We start from the raw sequence: 19731 nt of genomic DNA, 5'->3' as shown, positions 1-19731 counted from the left end.
CAGGGATGTCCCCTTTTAATGATTTTGTATGTTATATTTCAAGAGCCTCTGTACTTGGCAATAAAAAGCAATGACTTTATTGTCCTACCTTCTCTTCCCAATGCTATGACATCTCCTGTTTTTGGTTATGCAGACGATACCACTATTTTTGTATTGACAAAAAACTCAATGGTGCATGTTCAGGGTGAGAAAAGACAACTTTAAGAGGGCAACAGGTGCTGTCATTAACAAGAATGAAACGTGTATGATGGGGCTTGGCAGTTGGTTTAATAATGATACCTGGACAGGTTCATGGTTCAAGGTAGTCGAGTCTATTAAGGCACTCGGGATTTGCTGGTGTAAAACACATGGAACAACATTGGTTACGAATTGGCAAGTACTATGTAGAAATATAATAGTAGCTATGAATGTGTTGTAAAATAGAAAATTAACCTTGTTTCAGAAGCCTGTAATTATCAATTGCAAAACTTTGTCTAAAGTGTGGTACAGTATTTCTCTCTCTCAGTTTTCCAATTGATAAGAAAATTGCTATGGAGATTGACAAAACAATTTTTAGATATTTGTATGGCAGATACCAACCATTTAACCATGGACTTCACTATGTAAAGGTAAGAAAGACGGTGGGATAGGGATACTAAATGTGTACCATAAGTCATTGGCTATCTCATGTGTTACCTTAAGAAAGGAAATAATGCAAAGGAATAGTGTAAATGCTTTAGGACATTATTTTGGTCAAATACGTTAGATATAAATACATATGCCAGAGTATACTGTACTGACCTTGCCTTTATTTTCCCTCACTTTTATTCTTGTGCAATTGATGTTCTCAGGTGGATTTGTAATGCTAAAGGTTTTTTTAATGACGAACAGTAAACAAGTGTATAATATTCTGTTCCCACATATAGTTCCTCGAGTAGAGGAGACGTATCCACTTTTTAACTGGTGAATAACATGGGCAAATCGTCATGTTAAATTTATTGCCCCATAACAACGTTAACTATTGTATTGCTATATTCATGAGACCCTCCCTACTAATGATAGGTTGTTGATGTCGGGAATTAAGGACAACAATAGGTGTGACCAGTGTACTGAAATTGAGAAAAATATCCATATATTTTAGTTCTGCAAGCAGAAAGTAGTTCTTGTAAACTGGGTTACAGATGCATTAAAGCTTTATGTGGCATTAAATCCACTCCAAGCATTAGAGTAGATTTAATGAGGTTTTTAATGTTTCATATTGACATAAAATGCAAGAAAATTAAGAATACAATAATTATGCTACTTTCTGATTACATTTTTTTTGTGTGTATAGGCAGGCAGGAGGGTTACTCAGTAGACAAAAGATTGAAGTTCTTGCGAGGCAGGATCAAGTACGTATAAAATTTGGAGTTTATGGCTCGTCCTTTGTGATGTGAAACTGGTTTACAGAGAATTGTATAAACTATATATAAATGTAGTATTTTCCTGTGTAAATTGTTGTAAATATGATCTTTATATTGTATATTATTTAATAAAGAAAAACAAAATGGAGTTTACCTTGACCCATGATAAAAATCCTGCTACCATTTCATGATACGAATGCGGTTATCATCATAAATGTTACTAGTGGCATACCGTCATCATTATCATATGATGATGTAAACAATTATTGCCTGGGTTTTACATGTATGATGCAAATATCAATATGAAAGCTCTGTGAATGTAAATAATGAAACGCAAGTTATAAAACAATCAGTGAAGTATCAGAGGATAAAACATGAAGCCTCAGCAAAGTCAAGCACCAGGCGTTGACAAGTGCCAGACGCAGCCTTGCAGAGCACCACCACCCAATAAAAACTATAAATACTGTATTCACTTATTTTCGAGTTTTTCTTACATTCTGGACACAAGTTAATAATTCTATAATAATGTCTTTTTATTGTTTGTGCATAGGCGGGTATGACCATTTCTCCACAGCCACTTTCTAAGGGGTAATAAAATGCTGCAGCTTCTAAATAAAAAATTAAGTGTCATTTAACTAAAAATTTAAGGAATTTCTACCATTTACCCTTTATAAGTTAGTAATTATTACAAAATATAACAGATCAAATAAATCAAATACAAACTGTACTTCAATATGAAATACAGTATGGCATAAACAAATATTTACAATAATATAGCTATACATGTTTGTACATCCATCAACCACATACTTTTGTTATACACATTATTTAATGATTCCATAATTATTGTATACAGTATTTCTATACACAAAAACATAATCCATCACTCACTGTCCAAAGTTTTTAAACCTGAAAGTCTCACTTCATCCACACACACACTTCAGTTTCCTTCATCAACGTGATGTCTAATTTTTACATGTCGATTGAGGTTGCCTTGCTGTGTGGCACGATAGGGACAATATGGGCAAGCATATGGCTTCTCTCCAGTGTGAGTTCTTACATGGCTTGCCAGTTTAGCAGGATAGATGAATAACTTTTCACAAAAAGGACACTTTAAGGTATTTATTCGAGTATTTCCTGGATCACCGGTCTGTAATAAGAGTAAGTCAAATTACACAAAGAAGATACATATAAATAAAAAAAAAAATGCACACTCTCAAATTTGGACCTCCCTATAACAGAACCCACTAAACAATGAGCCAAATTCGCCCATCATGATTGTTGGTTCATCATGGTTTTCTATTTTTCCTTATTAAGTTGCAAGTTTCTTATTTTTATCTTGCTTTTTTATTTTTAAAAATTATTCAAAATAATGCATTTATTCCTTAGAAATGTTTTACAGAGCCTTTGCTCAACTATATATTATAAAAAGAAATTTGAGACACGTTTTCTGAGGCATCCAGGCCAATACTGAAGGTATGCATACCGACACTGAGTCTTCTTTATGTGCGAGTGTGATCTGGCTTCTTATTACTTAAGCATGTTCACCAGTTTTTTTTCTGATACAGAATCAGTATATCATTATTTGTGAGTTTAAGCTATATTAAGCAATAAATGGTGTGGGTCCCAGTAGTTGTCGGGTTTGTTCTCGACTCACAATTGAGAATCCGAGGTGGGACAGAAATGGTTGGGCGCGTTTTCTATCACCTCATGCTCCTGTCCACCTAACAGTAAATAGGCACCCAGGAGTTAGTCATCCTGTTGTTGTTAGTCATCTACAATTACTGACATACACACAGAAACCACAATGGCATGATATATCAGATGAGTACGTAACTCCTCATCACGGCCGTTGGATTTGTGGATTTGGATCCAATTACTGACCCTTTCCCAAGATAGGGAGGGGTCAGTAATTGGACTGGGAAGGAAGGGATGAGCTCAATATAAGCCTAACATGTACTGTATGCATAAACTGGTTGCCTGTCCCATGAGACAATGAATTAAACAAATTAAAAATGGGCACATCACACAAGGGTAAGAGGAACTTCCTATCAGAAATAATAAGGCCATGTTATTAGAAAACATGATCATGGTTGGGGAGGGAAGAAGTTAGCATAGAAGTATTATGTTGGTACTTGTGTTGTTTCTGATATTTAAAAAGCAAAAGAAGCAGATCACACAGCTTGTGAATAATCTGGAGAACAATGGAAAATCCAGCACTGAATGCAACAACATGCCTCTTTCTGGTGGATCTCTTAGGTGGCTTCCCAAGCTACTTGCCTGAAACCCAAGTCTTAGGCACCCAAATGGTCTTACAAATACTCAGAACTTATCTGAGACCAGTCCCAAAATCTGGTCCCTCTCAATAAAGGCAAGAAAAGTTTGGTGGCATTTTCTGGGATCAACCCAGAAGAGCCCACCAGAGAGGTAAAGCATACCAAAACAAGCATCTGCATGGAAAATAGTGATAATCCTAATGCCAACTTTATAAACACTTGATGTCCAAATCTAACTACTAGTTAGCATTAATGTACTTGCTCACCACCAGACTGCAGCCCCTGAGACCACGTAAAGAAGGAATGGCAGTAACCAGTAGCCACTAGGGGGACCCAGGAAAAAGAGACTTCATTACATTTAACAAAATATTTTTGAGAGGGCTTCCTCAGTACCTTCCCAAGCTAACTCACCATCAAGAAACAAAAGAAAAGGGGCTTATCATTTGAGGATGGAAGGAGCAGCCAGTAACCCAGGAGGGAATCAGTGCTGACTCAACTGACCCAATGCCTGAGACAACTGGGCCCTAGAACAAAGAACTGGAGATATTGGGATGACGAATAAAGCATTTCCCCACGGCTTTCAAACTAACACGAAGTTAACGGCGGATAGCCTCATTTGGACAAAGAATGTGATGAATCCCTGGCAGGAAAGACTAGAATGGATGGAAATGGCTGAAGATGAAATATCCCCAAGACCAAAAGGAACAAACCAACTGTTTCCAGAGAAGTGCATGATGATTTCCAATCTGACAACTGGAAGCAAGAGCCTCTTCCCCAAATATGCCTTGAAAAATTCAGTATTGAATGTAATGAAATGTTTTTCTGGAAGCTCCCTCAGCTATCTACCTGGAGTCCTAGACACCTAGGAACCATACCAGGCTCTAACAAATCACAAGCGTCTATTAGAGACTAGTACAGACCCTGGTTCCTCAAGTAGAATGTAGGGGATGTTGCCCTGCCCACAGATGCTGGCAGATTGCAAGGAACAGCACTCTCTTTGCTGAAAAAAATAAAAATCACGACCACCACCATCAAGCTTTTGTCATTAATGGTGGATAGCTGTAGCCCAGACCTAATGCTGTGTACCAGCAGCAGGAATATATGTTATTCAATTGTAAGACAAGAGCTTTTTATATGATAGTGTAAAATCTAAAAAGGATTGAATAGCTATTTGTTTTTTGTTTGCATTGTCATTTGATGCATGGGAAGATTTACTTAATTTAATAACAGTACAGCATTTGTTTAAATTCCCATTGATGGACTGCACCTCTATTAATTTTGAGGTGCTCCTATATATCTATATCTATATATATATACAGTATATATTTATATTTATATATATACTAGAATAAATGAATATGTAGAACATACGATATAGATTAATACCTGGTAGGCAGTAAATTATTTTGATACAAAAGTTTACTTTACCATATTAAGATCAGGGACAGAGTTTGCCAAACTAACTGGAAAACTTGGACTATTCTGGAGACTGGTTTCAAGTTGACCCCAAGGTCGTAAGGGTTCCTGTAAGTACGATAAGTTAATATTGATGCAAGTGTGCCATAACCATGTATGTGAGCAAGATGCCAGTATGATAAATGTGCAAGAAGAAGAGATATAATTTCAGACATTTTCCTGAAACATTCCATATAATAAATTAGTAGAGACTACACTATGAAATTACTGAGATACTGTATAAGAATTATTCTTAATTTTACAATGAAAAGGGTAAATTTACAATAACAAATTAAGACAAATTTGAATATCTTCACAAATCTGTTGGCATGTGTTTAGCTGAAACATCTTGAACATCTTGAACACATGTTTCTTTACCTGTGTTACTTGTGAATGGGCAGATACAATTCCTGCTGGACCATATATTTGGTCTTCTGCCACAATTAAACCCTTATTAAGAGTATTGTCTTCATTAAACTCATTTTCAAACTTTACTTCTTCTTTCACAATATTCAGAGTGTCTGCAAAAGGTTGAACCTAAAAATTAAGATCTTAATTAGATTCCACAAATGTGCCAGTCAAGTATTTGGTTCAGTTGTAAATTAAATATTATAATTAAAGTTTTCACATGACACACAAAATAAGCTGCATGTGTAGCATGTCAATAAAGCCTTTCTTTGTGGTCAGAAGTGTGTGTGTACCTGTAGCATATCCATGTATGAAAATCAAGAAACAATAATCACTGTGCACCAATAATGTGGATAAATACATATTGTACATTATATGCAATTAGGAGAGAATAACACTTGACAAACCTCAAAACTGAAACCAGGATATAGTTGCATGCTAACTTGGATTATGTTTTATTTAAGTAGCAAAGATTAAATCGGTGATTTATATATAAAAAAAGGCATAAATTATCTGCACAAAAAACCGGTGTTGAATGTAATGAAACGCCATTTTCTGGGCGAGTCCGAAGGCTCCCTGGATCAATCGGACTGATATACGCCATATTTGTCCGGGGCATTAGTCAATGGAGTTCTGCCTACCTGGGGACCACGAGCCAGAACCTGGCCCCCTCAGAGAGGCACAAGGAGCAATGGCCTATGGAAGCCCCCATGTGTTTGGGAGCATTCCATGTCTGCCATCAACCAGGGTTAGGCACCCAGAAAAGTAGGCATAACAAAACAAACCCGACTTGGTAAGAAAATTGCAACCGAAAACCAAATAGAGACAGAACTCCTCCAAAAACATAAGGAACCAAGCAAACGTCATTCACCGCTTCTGTGCCGATTGTCCGCACAGCTCTTCCCTTCCCTCCCCTTCCCGGGAGAGGGAAGGGAAGATCCAGACTCCCACGCCGGCTCCTCACACCTCAGTTTGGAGGCTGAGCATCAAAAATGAAACCAGCAACCGGAGGAAGGGAGGGTGCCAGGGAGCCTCAAGGGCTCACCCAGAAAATGGTGTTTCATTACATTCAACACTGGTTTCCTGTGGAGAGCCCCTCCGGCTCCCAGGAGCTACATAACCAAAGACAAGTAAAAAAGGGACCTACCCGGGAGGCAGCCGCAACGGGCACATGAACTCTAAGGCGAGACAACTGGGTGCAACCTGCGACCCAAAGTCACACACAAATGACCAGGACCAGGAACATTTACCAAATAATAGGCAGCCAGGACTGTTTGACCACCAAAACCCCAGTGCCCGGATGTCAGCCCAAGACACGTTGCCAAACATGGCAGCCAAAGCAGCATACAGTACTTACGAATGCCATGGGCACGAGGATAGACCGCAGGCTGGCTAAACCTAATAACCCTGCGGATGATTTGAAACCCCCCCGAGGCCTGGAATAGAGAACAAGGAAAATCGGATTAACCCAAAGTGAAAACCTCCGGACAGAGGGAGCCGAGGAACCCAAGGAAACCTGGATAGGAGCCGACCCCAAATCAAACTCGTACAGGTAAGGGAGGTAAGAAAACAGCTTCCCCCTGCAACAACAAACCCCGCGATGAGGGCACCAAAACCCAAGCGGGATCAAAGGGGGCCCAAGCCCCCCAGAGTGATTCTTTCCCAGCCCCGGAAGCCTTCAAGCCAGGCCCCGGGGCAGACCTGTCCTCCACATCAGCAGAATCCAGCAGAAAGGCGTCAAAGAAGGAGGGTCTGCTGGTAGGACCTAAAAGCCTCAGCAGGAGAAGCAGGCTCAAATGCCTCTGTCTCCGACTTAAATGGGGCAGGCCCCGAAGCCACCAGAGTCTCATCACCAACTAAACCCCGCCCTAACTCTGAAACCCTCAGATGTTTGGGAGCCAGGAGCAGGAGGGGAAGGGGGGAGGGGTGAGCAGAGCAAAAACCGCCAACTGGGGAAGGACTTGAGGGCATGAACTGAGCCAGAGTCAAAGCGACCAACACCCTCAAGTCTGGGTCCCAAAACCCAAATTGGGGCAGCCCTTGTGCATCTGAGCCGACAACAAAACTAGCGCGTTGTAACAACCTAAACCTAGCATGCAACGCGGAAGCCACCTGAATCCGAATCTAAGTTACAGTAGAATGGGTATACTGGAGCACAAGCAGAGAACACGTCTCGCAAAACTCTGGGACAAAGGTGTCGTTGACCCAATAGGCAGCATGATGGAGGTAAAACTGGTGACTGTCACCCTGCGACAAGGGTACAGTACAACATTCAAACTCACACAAGGCGAGGTGGGACTCAGAAGACGTATCCATCAGTCAACCAACGACGGGGTTTTTCCAGGGCCCATAGGGGGTTTTGCTTATGGGAAACCCAGGCAAGGTGCTGCTAAGACAATGGAACCTGAATGTAAACAAATAGGGAGATAGGCTATAAACTGGACAGCTGTGATGTGTACAAGCACAGGGGCCTAGAGGAGGTGCACTAATATACCCTAGGTTGACTAATAGTCAAACAAGGCAGACCCCTCCATCAGGCAAGGAAAATAAAAATAAAAGAAAACCCCTCAAAAGTACAATGCCATCAGAAGGAACATGGCCGCCGCGTAGGTAAGAGTGCAACGCAGCACCCTGCACCCCCAACCAGCAATAACACCACTTCCTACCCAAGGCCAAACAAAGGCCATGAAACCCCAGCTGGCCCCAAGAGCGGGGTAAATGCAGAGCAGCAAGAACCCCTACGGAAGTGGAGTTCCGAAGGCTCTAAGGAAGGTAACCCTAGAACCCAAGAGTAGTACTTACAGGACACTTAGGGATGGCAGCCCTAAGCACATGCAGTCCCAGTACATTATGTTACTCCTAGCCAACATGCCACAAACAGCAGGAAACACCACAAGGGAACAAAATCCTGCAGGAAACTGAAGCCAGAGTTGACAAGCGGCACAGAGCTCATCAGCCTACGAACCGAGGTGTAAGTAGCTGACACGGAGGTCCGAGGCTCCCCCCCCCCCTCCCACCCGGGAAGGGGAGGGCTGCGTGGACAATTGCCTCGGTGGCGGTGAATAACATTTGCTTGTTTCCCTATGTTTTGGGGGGAGTCCGGTCTCTCTTTTCAGTCTTTAGTTACAATTTTCTTACCAAGTGGGATTTGTATTTTTATGCCTATCTTTCTGGGTGCCTAACCCTGGTCAATGGCAGACATGGAATGCTGCCAAACACATGGGGGTTTCCATAGCCCATTGCTCCCTGTGCCTCTCTGAGGGGGGCCAGGTTCCGGCTCGTGGTCCCCCGATAGGCAGAACTCCATTGACTGATGCCCCCCAGACTAATATAGCGTATATCAGTCCAATAGCTCCAGGGAGTCAGAGGAGCTCCAGGGAGCCAGAGGGGCTCCCCACAGAAACAATAGCTGATGCATCATCATAACATCATTAACCCAATTTCCTTTTTCATGAAGTTGGAGGTAGTAACTCCTTAAAGTAGGGAGCAACATTGTAAATGCAGAATGTCAAATACAGTATATTAATTAATTTAAACAATTACTCACACTTATTCACCATATCTTACATACAACACAGCCTCACAGAGAACCAGCACTATAACACAACAACAAATTATCAACACCAGCAATGATGATGAAACAATCAATGTGGATACGAGCCACAAATCTTTAGGGGGACGAGAGTTACGAGGAGTCCAAGAAGATAGAATCAACAGCAGAACACAGTAATATTAAAACATCAGGTAGCAACCCACTGTCTTGTGAACCTGTCAGTATTCTATGAGGTAAGTTAAGGCACACTCTTATTTCCCTTAAGATCTTAATTAAGAATACCTAGTGTGGTGCAAAGCTCTAACATAATAACTGACTTCAGAAAGTGAAAGAAGGAAAACGTGTCACCTTTGGGCAAACCTGGGGATATGAAAAATAACAATTCAGGAATGAACAAGTGTGAAAGAGAAGATGGCAACATTTGCAGAAACATAAGTAGAGAAAAATGACAAATGAGCAGAAATTCCCACCCAGGATATGGATGACATTTGTCTGTCAATTGAGTAACAGAATCTGACAGGGATAAACAAGGCTATATGGGAATATGTTAAAGAAAGAGTGAGGAATATATAAGAAAATAAGAATCAAGGAAACTGCTGAAGGCCTATTGGCCCATACAAAGCAGCTCCTATTTATATCCATCCAATCTCATTCATATTTATGTCTAACCTATGCTTAAAACAAATAAGGGATCCTACTTCTATTATGGTATGGAGTAATTGGTTCCACAAATCAACAACCCTGTTACTGAATTAGTATTTACCCAGGTCTTGTTAAATCTAAACTTATCCAATTTATACCCATTGTTTTGTGTTCTACATATTATGTGTTGGGGGTGGGGAGTTATATACAGTACTGTGTTATATTATATGAGGGGGTGGAGGGGAATAAAATGAAATTTTTAATTTTTGTTCTTTTGAATCCAGCAGTTTTCTGCTGGATTCCAAAGAATTGGTCTGAATTGGTTCACTGACTTTCTGGATGCTTTCCCAGTGAGGAAACACACCCACACCACACACACACATATTCTTCCACACACTTTGCACCACTTTCCCATTCTTTCTGGCATTAAATAATTATTGCACATACTTCTTCAGTACCAACAGCTTTCCCACATATTAACTTCTGCACAAACCTGAATATTTCATAACCTATTTACCGGTATATCTATGGATTCACCATTTTCTTGATTCGAGTAATCTGTATGTTCAGGTTCATTTATAGCCAATTCTGGCAATGATGAAGTATCTATACATTCATCTAATTTTGAACGTTTTCTTGGTGGGCCAGGATCACCTTCTGTGGCAGGCATTTCACATTTCTCGGTTTTTGGTGCTTCATCCGGTACTGCTAGACCTTTTATTTTAAGGCACTCAGCAGCTCTTAATAATCCTGGTAAGTCCCTCTGTAACACCTGGAAATATAGAAAATAGAAATCAAGGAAAACTACACTTAGAGAATTTTTATCAAGAAAATTTGAAATTAGCAATAAACAATTCAAAAGGCTAAATGTACCTATTTTCTTGCGAGACTTCAAAAGAATACAGTAAAGGCGGTCCCCTTACTACAAACGGGTTATGTTCTAAAAGTGTATTTGTAAGACATTTGTTTAGAATGCAGAATGAGATCTTCCTCATCCACCTCAAAGTGTAGATCCTTTGCGGTATCAATAATGTTTTCAGTCAGCTCTTTTAACTGTTTCTCAAAATCCTGAAAATTATTCACAAATTAAGGGCAAGATTTTTTCAATCACTATTCATGTGTTTAAACTTCATCTCACAATTTTCCCCATGTTCCTAACTGAATTGTAAGTAGTAGCCTCGTGAGAACATCTTAAGGCAAATGCCTGTATCATCTGTTGCATGAAATACCTGGCAAAAGGTTCTATGGGTGTAATAAGCTTTGAATTAAATTATCACTTCCTGATCCACAGGTCACAGCAATGAGGTTGTGTTTGGAAGCAAAAATACAGCCTTGACATATGAATTCCAATTGTCAAACACAAGTATAACTTTAAATCCAACTTTGTTTTTAGTGCAATATAATCTCACTTCTTACAGTGTTGTAAATACCAGTACAGTACCTAAATATGTCCTTTTCAAAACTTTTCCACGCCACTGATTGTACCTGAACTTATACCTGGATGGGTTTCTGGGAGTTATTCTACTTCCCTAGCCCGGCACCAAGGCCAGGTGGCTTGACTTGTCCAACAGGCTGTTGCTTGGAGCGGCCCACATATGTACTACTGGAGCGGCCCACATATGTACCACTGGAGCAGCCCACATATGCTCAGTTGGTCCGACACTTCTTGCAGAAAACTATCCAGTTTTTTTTCGAAGACTTTCAATTTTGTTCTGGCAATATTGCTTATACCTGTTGGGAGGATACTGAACAACTGTAAACCTCTGATGTTCAGTGTTCTCTGATTGTGCCTATGGTACCTCTACTCTTCACTGGCTCTATTCTGCATTTCCTTCCATATCATTCACTCCAGTATGTTGTTAATTTACCATATAAATTAGGGACCTTGACCTCCAGTACTTTCCATGTATATATAATTTGGTACCTCTCTCATCTCCTTTCTAGAGAGTACATTTTGAGAACTTTGAGACAATCCTTGTAGTTTAGGTGCTGTAGCGTGTCTATGTGTGCCGTATGTGTTCTCTGTATTCCCTCTATTTCAGCAATTTCTCCCGCTCTGAAGGGGGATTGAGCAATACTCAGGGCAGGAAGCACAAGTGATTGAAATAGTATTAGCACTGTGATGGGATTCTTGGATTTGAAGGTTCTCGTAATCCATCCTATCATTTTTCTAGCTAACACTATACAGTATTTGCTTAGTTATGCTCTGTAAACATTAGGTCATCAGACATCATTACTCCCAAATCCTTTACATGTTGCTTGCCTATTATGGGTTGATTTGATTATCTCTTATATCCTGTACGGTATTTTGTTTAAGGGTATTAAAAATATGTATTGAATACATATTTTTAAAATTCCCATTCCACCCAGTATTGATATTCCATACTTGTATTTAAATATTCTAAATTCTTGTATTTCACCACCATATCTATTATTACAAACCTAAGCCCAAGTATCTATTAGAAACCCATACTCCAGTATGAGAAAGCATGCCTGATACAAACCTTCACTTCACCAAGGTACATGTAGTTCAACAGAGCCTCCATATCATCATGTCTGATGTCCTTCATGACAATAACAGGATGCTTGCACTGTGTTGCTTGAAATATTTTATCAAAATAATCACTACATGATGACACGACTAACTTGTGAATTGGGTAGAACTTTCCTTCACATGTGATTGTTGCATCCGAATACGATTCCTAAAGAAAAAAAATTATGAGAGGCTGAATTCTAACAGGAAATAAGAGTAACTTAAATTTACAAGGTACATTAGTATTATGTTGTTATTGCTTTAAGTATTAGCACTACCAATGGAGATGTAAAAAGAGGTAATAACCCCTCTGTCCACTGACGTTTTTTCTGGGAAGACCTCCTCTGTATCTTCCCGAGATATCCACTTGGAATCCTCCAAATACACATATCACACCAGGTTCTAATGAATCACGAGCACCTACCAGGTCCAAAACCTAGCTCCCTCATTAAAAGCATAGGGAAGTGGGGATATATGATCACCAAATTAAAGAAGGGAAAACAACTAGAAAGTTAAAGCACACTAAAAAAAACAACTGCTTGGACAACATTTGCAACCCTGATTCAAACTACTGTAGTGTTGTTGTTTAGGTCCACCCACTAGTTAGCTCCACTCCCTCACCACCAGATAGCAGCCTCTGAAACCTGACGGTCCCATCTCCCCAGTCATTCACACACCTGGTGCACTTGTACACTATCTTCTTGGTGCCTTCCAGCACTATGAACACTATCTTTTCTGTTAAATGCTGGCCATCCCTTCAACTTTTGTCTTGTTTGGGGGTCTGTGCTTGTATTTCTTACACTATTACTACTTGGTGTGCACATTTTTCATGCTGACCTGTTGCGTGTGCCTTGGTCACTATTTTGCCTCAGCTTCATCTGGTCAAAGTTGTTTCTCTGGTTGTTGCTGGTGTTTTCCCACCCTCCAGAGGGTGTTGAGAGAACCCTTTGGAGTAACCTCCTATTGAGAGGCCTCTTCCCTGGTGGTGCATGTGCTTTAGGTCTTCTGTGGGGGTCTGGTGGTTGGGGTGGTGGCTTACGCCTTCCCTTGCCTCATTTTCCCAGGTTGGGGGTTGGCATGGGTTAGCATTTCACTAATGCCCAATCTCTTTCCTGGTCTAGACCAAGTTGGGTCCTGTAGACCCAACTTGGGTCTACAGGACCCAAGTAATCTGGGTCACCCAAATAAGAGCTATGGGGCTCTTATTTGGGTGAGGTTTTTGAAGTCCCCTCCACACAACCTGTTACTTGCTTCTGTTGCTTTTCTGGGTAGTCCTCAGCCTCGTTGAATGTTGATAGTCACTTAATTTTCTGTCTCCACCAAGTCTGTTTACTGGGTTGATAATTTTTTCCTTCATGGTGTTTGTTTTTGGCCCCCACACCCCATTTTTAGGTTGTGGCTTTTGTGTATTTTGATTTATATGTTGTCCAGGGCTTGTCATGTTGCTTTTGCAGCCTTGACCTAGCTCAGATGCCCATGAGGTGGTGCTCCATTCTTTCAGCATGATGTTGGGCTGTGCAGTGTCTTGTTTATAAGTTATGCCCTCCTTTCATCTTGGTTAGGCAGGGCCAATCCCTTTCTTGGGCTGGTATGGTTGACTGTATTTCCTTTCTGTGTGGTCCCCTGGGCAGTTTGGGGCTTTGAGATAATCTTTCTGGGGATTTGTAAGCTTGTGGGGAATTGGGAGATTGCTACATCTGGGCCCTGAGCAGAGATACTTCACCCTGTTGCTTACCCGTCGGATCATGCTCTGAGTTCTTTCTGGCTCTTTGAAGTCATCGATATTTGTTTGCTGCCAATGACTTTCCCTGGGTAGTTTCTCTGGATACAGCCAAGTTTCTTGGCTGTACCCCTAGGTCCTTCTCTTTTTCTGATGATGTGCCCTCAAGTCTGGGCTTGTGCCTTTTTTGAACCCCATGGGGTGCTTTGCATTTTCCTCCAGGTCCCCCTTAGGGGTATATCTGGAGACCTGTGGGGTTCCCTGGGTTTGTCTTCCCCTTTTATGTAGGCATTCTAATCTTATCTTCAACATGGGTGGACTGATTTTGGCTCCTGCTATCCACCTGGGGCCATGTCTCGGGGTCTGGGTTTCCTTTCAGGTTAGGGTTTGACGTCCTGTCCTTTCCCTGCCTAACTGACAATCCACTGTTGTTTTTATTTTTGTTGGTGTCAATGATATAATTCATTTATGAGCTGCTCTGGAGAAAGTGCAACACAGGGCAACAAAAATTATTCCAGATCCACGTCAACTCGCGTATCAGGAACAGTTGAGGGCCACACGGCTAACAACACTGCAAACCAGGCATGACAGGGTGGACCTCATTGAAACTTTTCGGAAAATTTCTTCCAAAGGTCAGATGAGCAATGAGCAATAGTTTCAAGCTCAACAAGCCACAATGTAGGACTGAGAACAGGAGATGCTTTTTCACCTACAGAGTTATAAACCCATGGAAACCCTATCTGCCGAAGCCTTATATGTCAAAACTGTTAAATTTTAAAATCCAACTGGAAAAGATCATCAAGGCAAATGGGGGGAGGACATTCGACAAGCTGCCAGCTTCCTGTCCTCGTCGAGGCCACTAGTGTTAGTGGCATTCAAGTAAATTCAGGTAAATCCATCTTTCTCTCTCATGCTATGTTGAAGAACTCAATCAGATTTGTAAAGCTTTAACCTTTCAGTTACAAAATTACCTACCAATGTTGTAAATACTGTATCCTCTTTCTGATTATCTTCAGTATTTTACATAACTATTTCAGTGACACAGTTCTGTAGTTTAGATTTTATATCCATTTCCTAAAATATAGATACAGTACCAATTTTGGAGTTTTCCATGTTTCACATTGGACAAGTAATGGAGTAGAGGCAGGACCCAGAAGCTGGAGCTCAATCTCCACAAACACAAATGAGTACATTCATGCAATTAATGTGTGCATATATTTCCATGTATGAACACACATGTTGACGTCTACAAACAAATATGCATGCAGGTGTAGCAAATATTAGAATATAAAATCTACATAAGCAGCAAATAAACATGCAAATTTCCTGAAGGTATACCTTTAGTCTGACATTGGAGAGTACATGGAGAAATGTTGTACGGTGATTATTCCACTTGAGTGACAGTATTTCATCATTCATTGCTGCCATCCTTCAGGAGAAAATTATAGTGAAATATAAGCTGCTTGAAAATAAATAATTTTTGCAAAAAAACAGTTAACATTTTAGCTGATAATATTGTGTGGACTGATTATCAAACAAAATCTTAAGACTGATTATTAAAATATTTGGACTAATTATCAAACAAATGTTTGGATTGATTATCAGCCAAATTTTTGGAGTGATTATCAAACAAATCTCCAATTTATTGCAAGTGCTGCCATATATATTTATTAAAAATTATGGTACAGTACATACATTCATATAAATTAAATTACCAAGTTGGCAATAATACATATGCTTTTTGAGGATGATACAAACATTACAATAGATGAGAGAAATACAAATTGAAGGAATATAGATGGTTATAATTATAATTCTAAATTTTACAACCTATGAAAATGCTCTTCTTTTGGGTAAGTAAAATAACAGCATTACTAATTTATGTATGGATTATTTTAAAGGAATGGAATATACGGTTCACCTTATTGTTTCCCATAGTCAGGAACAGGAAGTCTGTTAGGAGTCAGATCCCCATAGATCAACAACTGATGGCCTTCCCCAGGATGCAACCCACAACAGTTGCCTAACTCCTGGGTATCTATTTATAATTGAAAGTACATATATTGGGGTTTGAATGCTACATTCTTGCCCAAAGGATGCCCACTGTTTTCAGCAGGTCCTTAAGCTAACCAATAAAAGTAATAATTGGTACATTGTAACAGAATTTTAGTTCAACGTAATAACTACATTACAAAAGGATTGAATAGATAATACCGATAGTTGCGTGTCTTAAGTAATAAATTGGTTGAGTGAGTAGCACCTATATACCACCCCTATTCTTTTTTATTAGTTTTATTACATTGTGTTACAGTTCACAGATAAAATATAGTGTTAGTAGCATAAGGTGGGAACCATGAGGATGAAATTAGGTACTTTTACGCTTGAATAAAGTATAGGCTGATAAATTTTTTAATTCATTGTGCAGTGAGTTCCATGACTTAGTCCTTTTATTTGCATAAAGTGTTTGCAGAGATTTAGTCTGACTCCAGGAATATCAAATAGATTTATTTCTGGTGTAGTGCTCATGGGTTCTATTACATCTATACTGTATTCCTTATAATAAATAAGGGATGAAGAGAAAAATAAGAAAAAATAAATACGAAATTGTGTGAGGAGCACATGCTCCTCACACAACATATACAGAACAAATTCACCCAGGCTCATGCAGTACTGTAAGTATGAGGTGTCAGCGAATTAAATTGTCATTACCAGTGTGAGGTGCCAGTGAGGGAGAGTAGCCAGTGAGCAAGAGTGCCACTATCAATTAAGAGCACAGTGAGGGTGAGTGCAACTATCAGTGAGAGCCAGTGAGGGAGATAGTCACTATCAGTGTGACTGAGGCAGCAGTCACACAGATCCAAAACCTAAGCTGGCATTAAAATGATGACATCATAGTGATATCACACACCTCATACATACTACAAAACATCTCCTAATTTTGTTTTGTTAGGTTAGTATAGACTGGCAAGGATTGGGTTTGCTAAAGAATATCCACAACGTCGACAGTTCAAACTATTCTTAGGTCTTCGACCGTATTCGACTTTGGTGCTATCGTCAGGGAGATTGTCACCATTAATGTGAGGCGTGTCACACCATTAGTGAGGCGTGTCACACCATTAGTGTGAGGTGTGTCACACCATTAGTGTGAGGTGTGTCACACCATTAGTGTAAGGTGTGTCACACCATTAGTATGAAGTGCTAGTGAAGGAGATAAGGAGCCAGTAAGACGGTGATCGTGTCACGTCACGATACAAGACTGTGCTCTAGTTGTCTGTGTGTGTGAGGTGTGGGGTACTGGCACACGCCGCCAGGGTGTCCCCGAGCACCTAAAGGGCACAGAGTATCCCACCTGTGGCCACACTACTCTACCCAACACACGGCAATGCTCCTAGTGTCCCCAGTACCAACAACGACGGAGAATGAACGTTAGTGAGAGCGTGTCATTGTGAGAGAGCGTGAGAGAGTGTCAGTATGAGTGAGAGGTGAGGGAGAGGGAGTATGAGTGAGAGGTAGCAGGGAGAGGGAAGAGAGCGTCACCTTACCCACCACCTCCCAGTGTAAACACTGACGTCACACCCGCCTCAAAACACACACATCTTATTATTGTTCTAACAACAAAACATAATAATAATTTTGTAATTAAAATATATATATATATATCGTAATTTTAAATATTATGCACAGTTTAGATGAATATTATAGTGATTATATTATGTTTAATAAGGCCACTCTACAGTAATTATACAGCCCGGAATATATTATATACCTGATATATTATATACTCTATATATATTATTATTATTATTTTTAAAGGACATTGTTTGAGAGGAGTCTTGTAGAAACTGTTCTACAAGATATACACATCAATGTGCTGCTATCCTATTCTGTAGGAAGGACCCCCCCCCCACACACACAATGTAGATACAATGTAGAAACAATGTAGACAAACACAATGTAGATACAATGATACAATGTAGAAACCCAGCTACAAGCTCATCCAACTTACGGGCTATTCATGCCCGTGCCACCTCTTAAGTGGCTTAATTAATCTTTATCAATCAATCTCATCCAACATCCCTCCCTCACCTCATCTCACGAAGGCAGCACATTGCTGTGTTTACTAGTTGTGTTGTTTTTACGGGGGTTGAGCTTTGCTCTTTCGGCCCGCCTCTCAACTGTCAATCAACTGTTTACTAACTACTTTTTTTTTTTTTTTTTTTCTTCCCACACCACACACACACACACACACACCCCAGGAAGCAGCCCGTGACAGCTGACTAACTCCCAGGTACCTGTTTACTGCTAGGTAACAGGGGCACTTAGGGTGAAATTAACTTTGCTCATTTGTTTCTGCCTCGTGCGGGAATCGAACCCGCGCCACAGAATTACGAGTCCTGCGCGCTATCCACCAGGCTACGAGGCCCTGTGTATACCTAAGCTTGTTAACAAGAAAAGACATTGTTTGAGAGGAGTCTTGTAGAAACTAGTTAAAGTAATTATAATTATTTAGCCCACAGCCCTCTGTTTAAGTATCTTAACATGCCAAATATACACTCATTCCACACATTCTTATGTGCTATCTACCTGTACAAAACCTTGTTCCTAAATGTTTAATCTTGATCTGAAACTTTTCTTTGATAGATGTAATGGAACCCATGAGCACCACACCAGAAATAATTATCTCTTTGATATCCCCAGAGTCAGGCTAACTCTGTGAAAATACATGCAAATAAAAGGGCCCGGTCTCCCTGATGAATTAAAAAAAAATTCTTATCCATGTCCTGTTCAAAAGTAAAACAAAAAGTACCTAATTTCATTCTCATAATTTCCTACCTTGTGCTTCAAACTCGCATTATATCTTGTACTACCCACTTCCTCAATATTAGTACTTAATGTATTAATGTACTGTACAGTATTTTCCTGTATACAATACAGTAATTGTGATAATGTACATGTTGTACACAAAAATTCCTTCAGTAGTATAGATTCTATAGACAGCTTGCAAGATCACTCTAGAATTACAAGAAAAGTAGTTTCATTCAATCAGAGGTAAAAGTAAAATCAAATTCTTATGATGAATATTTAGTTTTATTTATACACCTGTATTAACAACATGCAGTTTTAAGTAATGTATGTTAAAATAATATTACATGTTGTATAGTTTCCAGTAAGAAAACCCAAAAATATTGAGTGTAATGAAGCACCTCTTTCTGGACGAGTCCCAGTTGCTCCCTGAAACAGCCCATCCTCATAAACAAAGGCCAAATTCCATTCCATGCACTCTCCAAACCCCCTGTTTATGAATGAAAATGGTTTACACACGACTCACAACTAATAACGTCCAAACACTTCCAGAACAAGTGCTGATGACTTTTGTTCGAACCACAACACTGTAAAATGCTTCACCTATGTACTACAAATACAAATAATTGCCAACAGAACCTAAACACCTAACCTAACCAATGCCGAAAAATGCACAGTATGCTAATACAGTATATAACAATATTCATTTATATTTGAGAAAATTCCTATTTTCAATGAACATGTTAAAATTGATGAATGCGTCTTTGGGGTCAACCGCTGGATGGAATGGACTTGGTCTGAGGATGGATTGCCTGAAGTATCAGGCAATCAGGCAATCGATCTCAGTACTTCACTGAGATTGCTCCATGCAAATGGATCACATCAGATGAGGGAGTTCTGTTTAGCTCACCAGGAACCAGAGCTGATATCAGACACCCCTCACAGAGGCAAAGAGAGCA

General features: G+C 40.0%; 1 protein-coding gene across 5 annotated transcripts; it reads right to left on the bottom strand.

Moving 5' to 3' along the window:
- Positions 1-1988: 1988 nt before the first annotated feature.
- Positions 1989-18093, bottom strand: LOC123746064 (protein bric-a-brac 1). 5 transcript variants are annotated; one of them, XM_069314229.1, is made up of 8 exons: positions 18056-18093; positions 15308-15398; positions 12221-12418; positions 10234-10488; positions 5492-5650; positions 5087-5182; positions 4579-4658; positions 2368-2532 (listed from the first exon to the last, which is right to left on the bottom strand). In XM_069314229.1, the coding sequence occupies exons 1-8, from the start codon at positions 18076-18078 to the stop codon at positions 2505-2507; spliced, it is 930 nt and encodes a 309-aa protein (XP_069170330.1). In that variant the 5' UTR covers positions 18079-18093; the 3' UTR covers positions 2368-2504. The 5 variants fall into 5 exon arrangements, with proteins under 5 accessions (XP_069170328.1, XP_045583255.1, XP_045583254.1 ...); XM_069314227.1 differs by lacking the exon at positions 4579-4658 and having other exon boundaries at positions 1989-2532; XM_045727299.2 differs by lacking the exons at positions 4579-4658; positions 18056-18093 and adding an exon at positions 17512-17536 and having other exon boundaries at positions 1989-2532.
- Positions 18094-19731: the final 1638 nt, after the last annotated feature.

Source organism: Procambarus clarkii, chromosome 78, assembly GCF_040958095.1.
Source record: "Procambarus clarkii isolate CNS0578487 chromosome 78, FALCON_Pclarkii_2.0, whole genome shotgun sequence".
In the NCBI taxonomy this organism is placed as follows: Eukaryota; Metazoa; Arthropoda; class Malacostraca; order Decapoda; family Cambaridae; genus Procambarus; species Procambarus clarkii.
The sequence above is the reverse complement of the archived record's forward strand: the minus strand, read 5'-3'. Positions and strand labels throughout refer to the sequence as shown.

Excerpts from the sequence above, each read along its gene's own strand:
- LOC123746064 (XM_069314227.1), bottom strand. The coding sequence starts at position 18,078 with ATGTGCTGCCTTCGTGAGATGAG. Across the intron at positions 12,419-15,307 it reads TCTCCAATGTCAGACTAAAG|GAATCGTATTCGGATGCAAC; the intron begins GTATACCTTCAG and ends TTTTTTCTTTAG. Across the intron at positions 10,489-12,220 it reads TGTACCTTGGTGAAGTGAAG|GTGTTACAGAGGGACTTACC; the intron begins GTTTGTATCAGG and ends CTATATTTCCAG.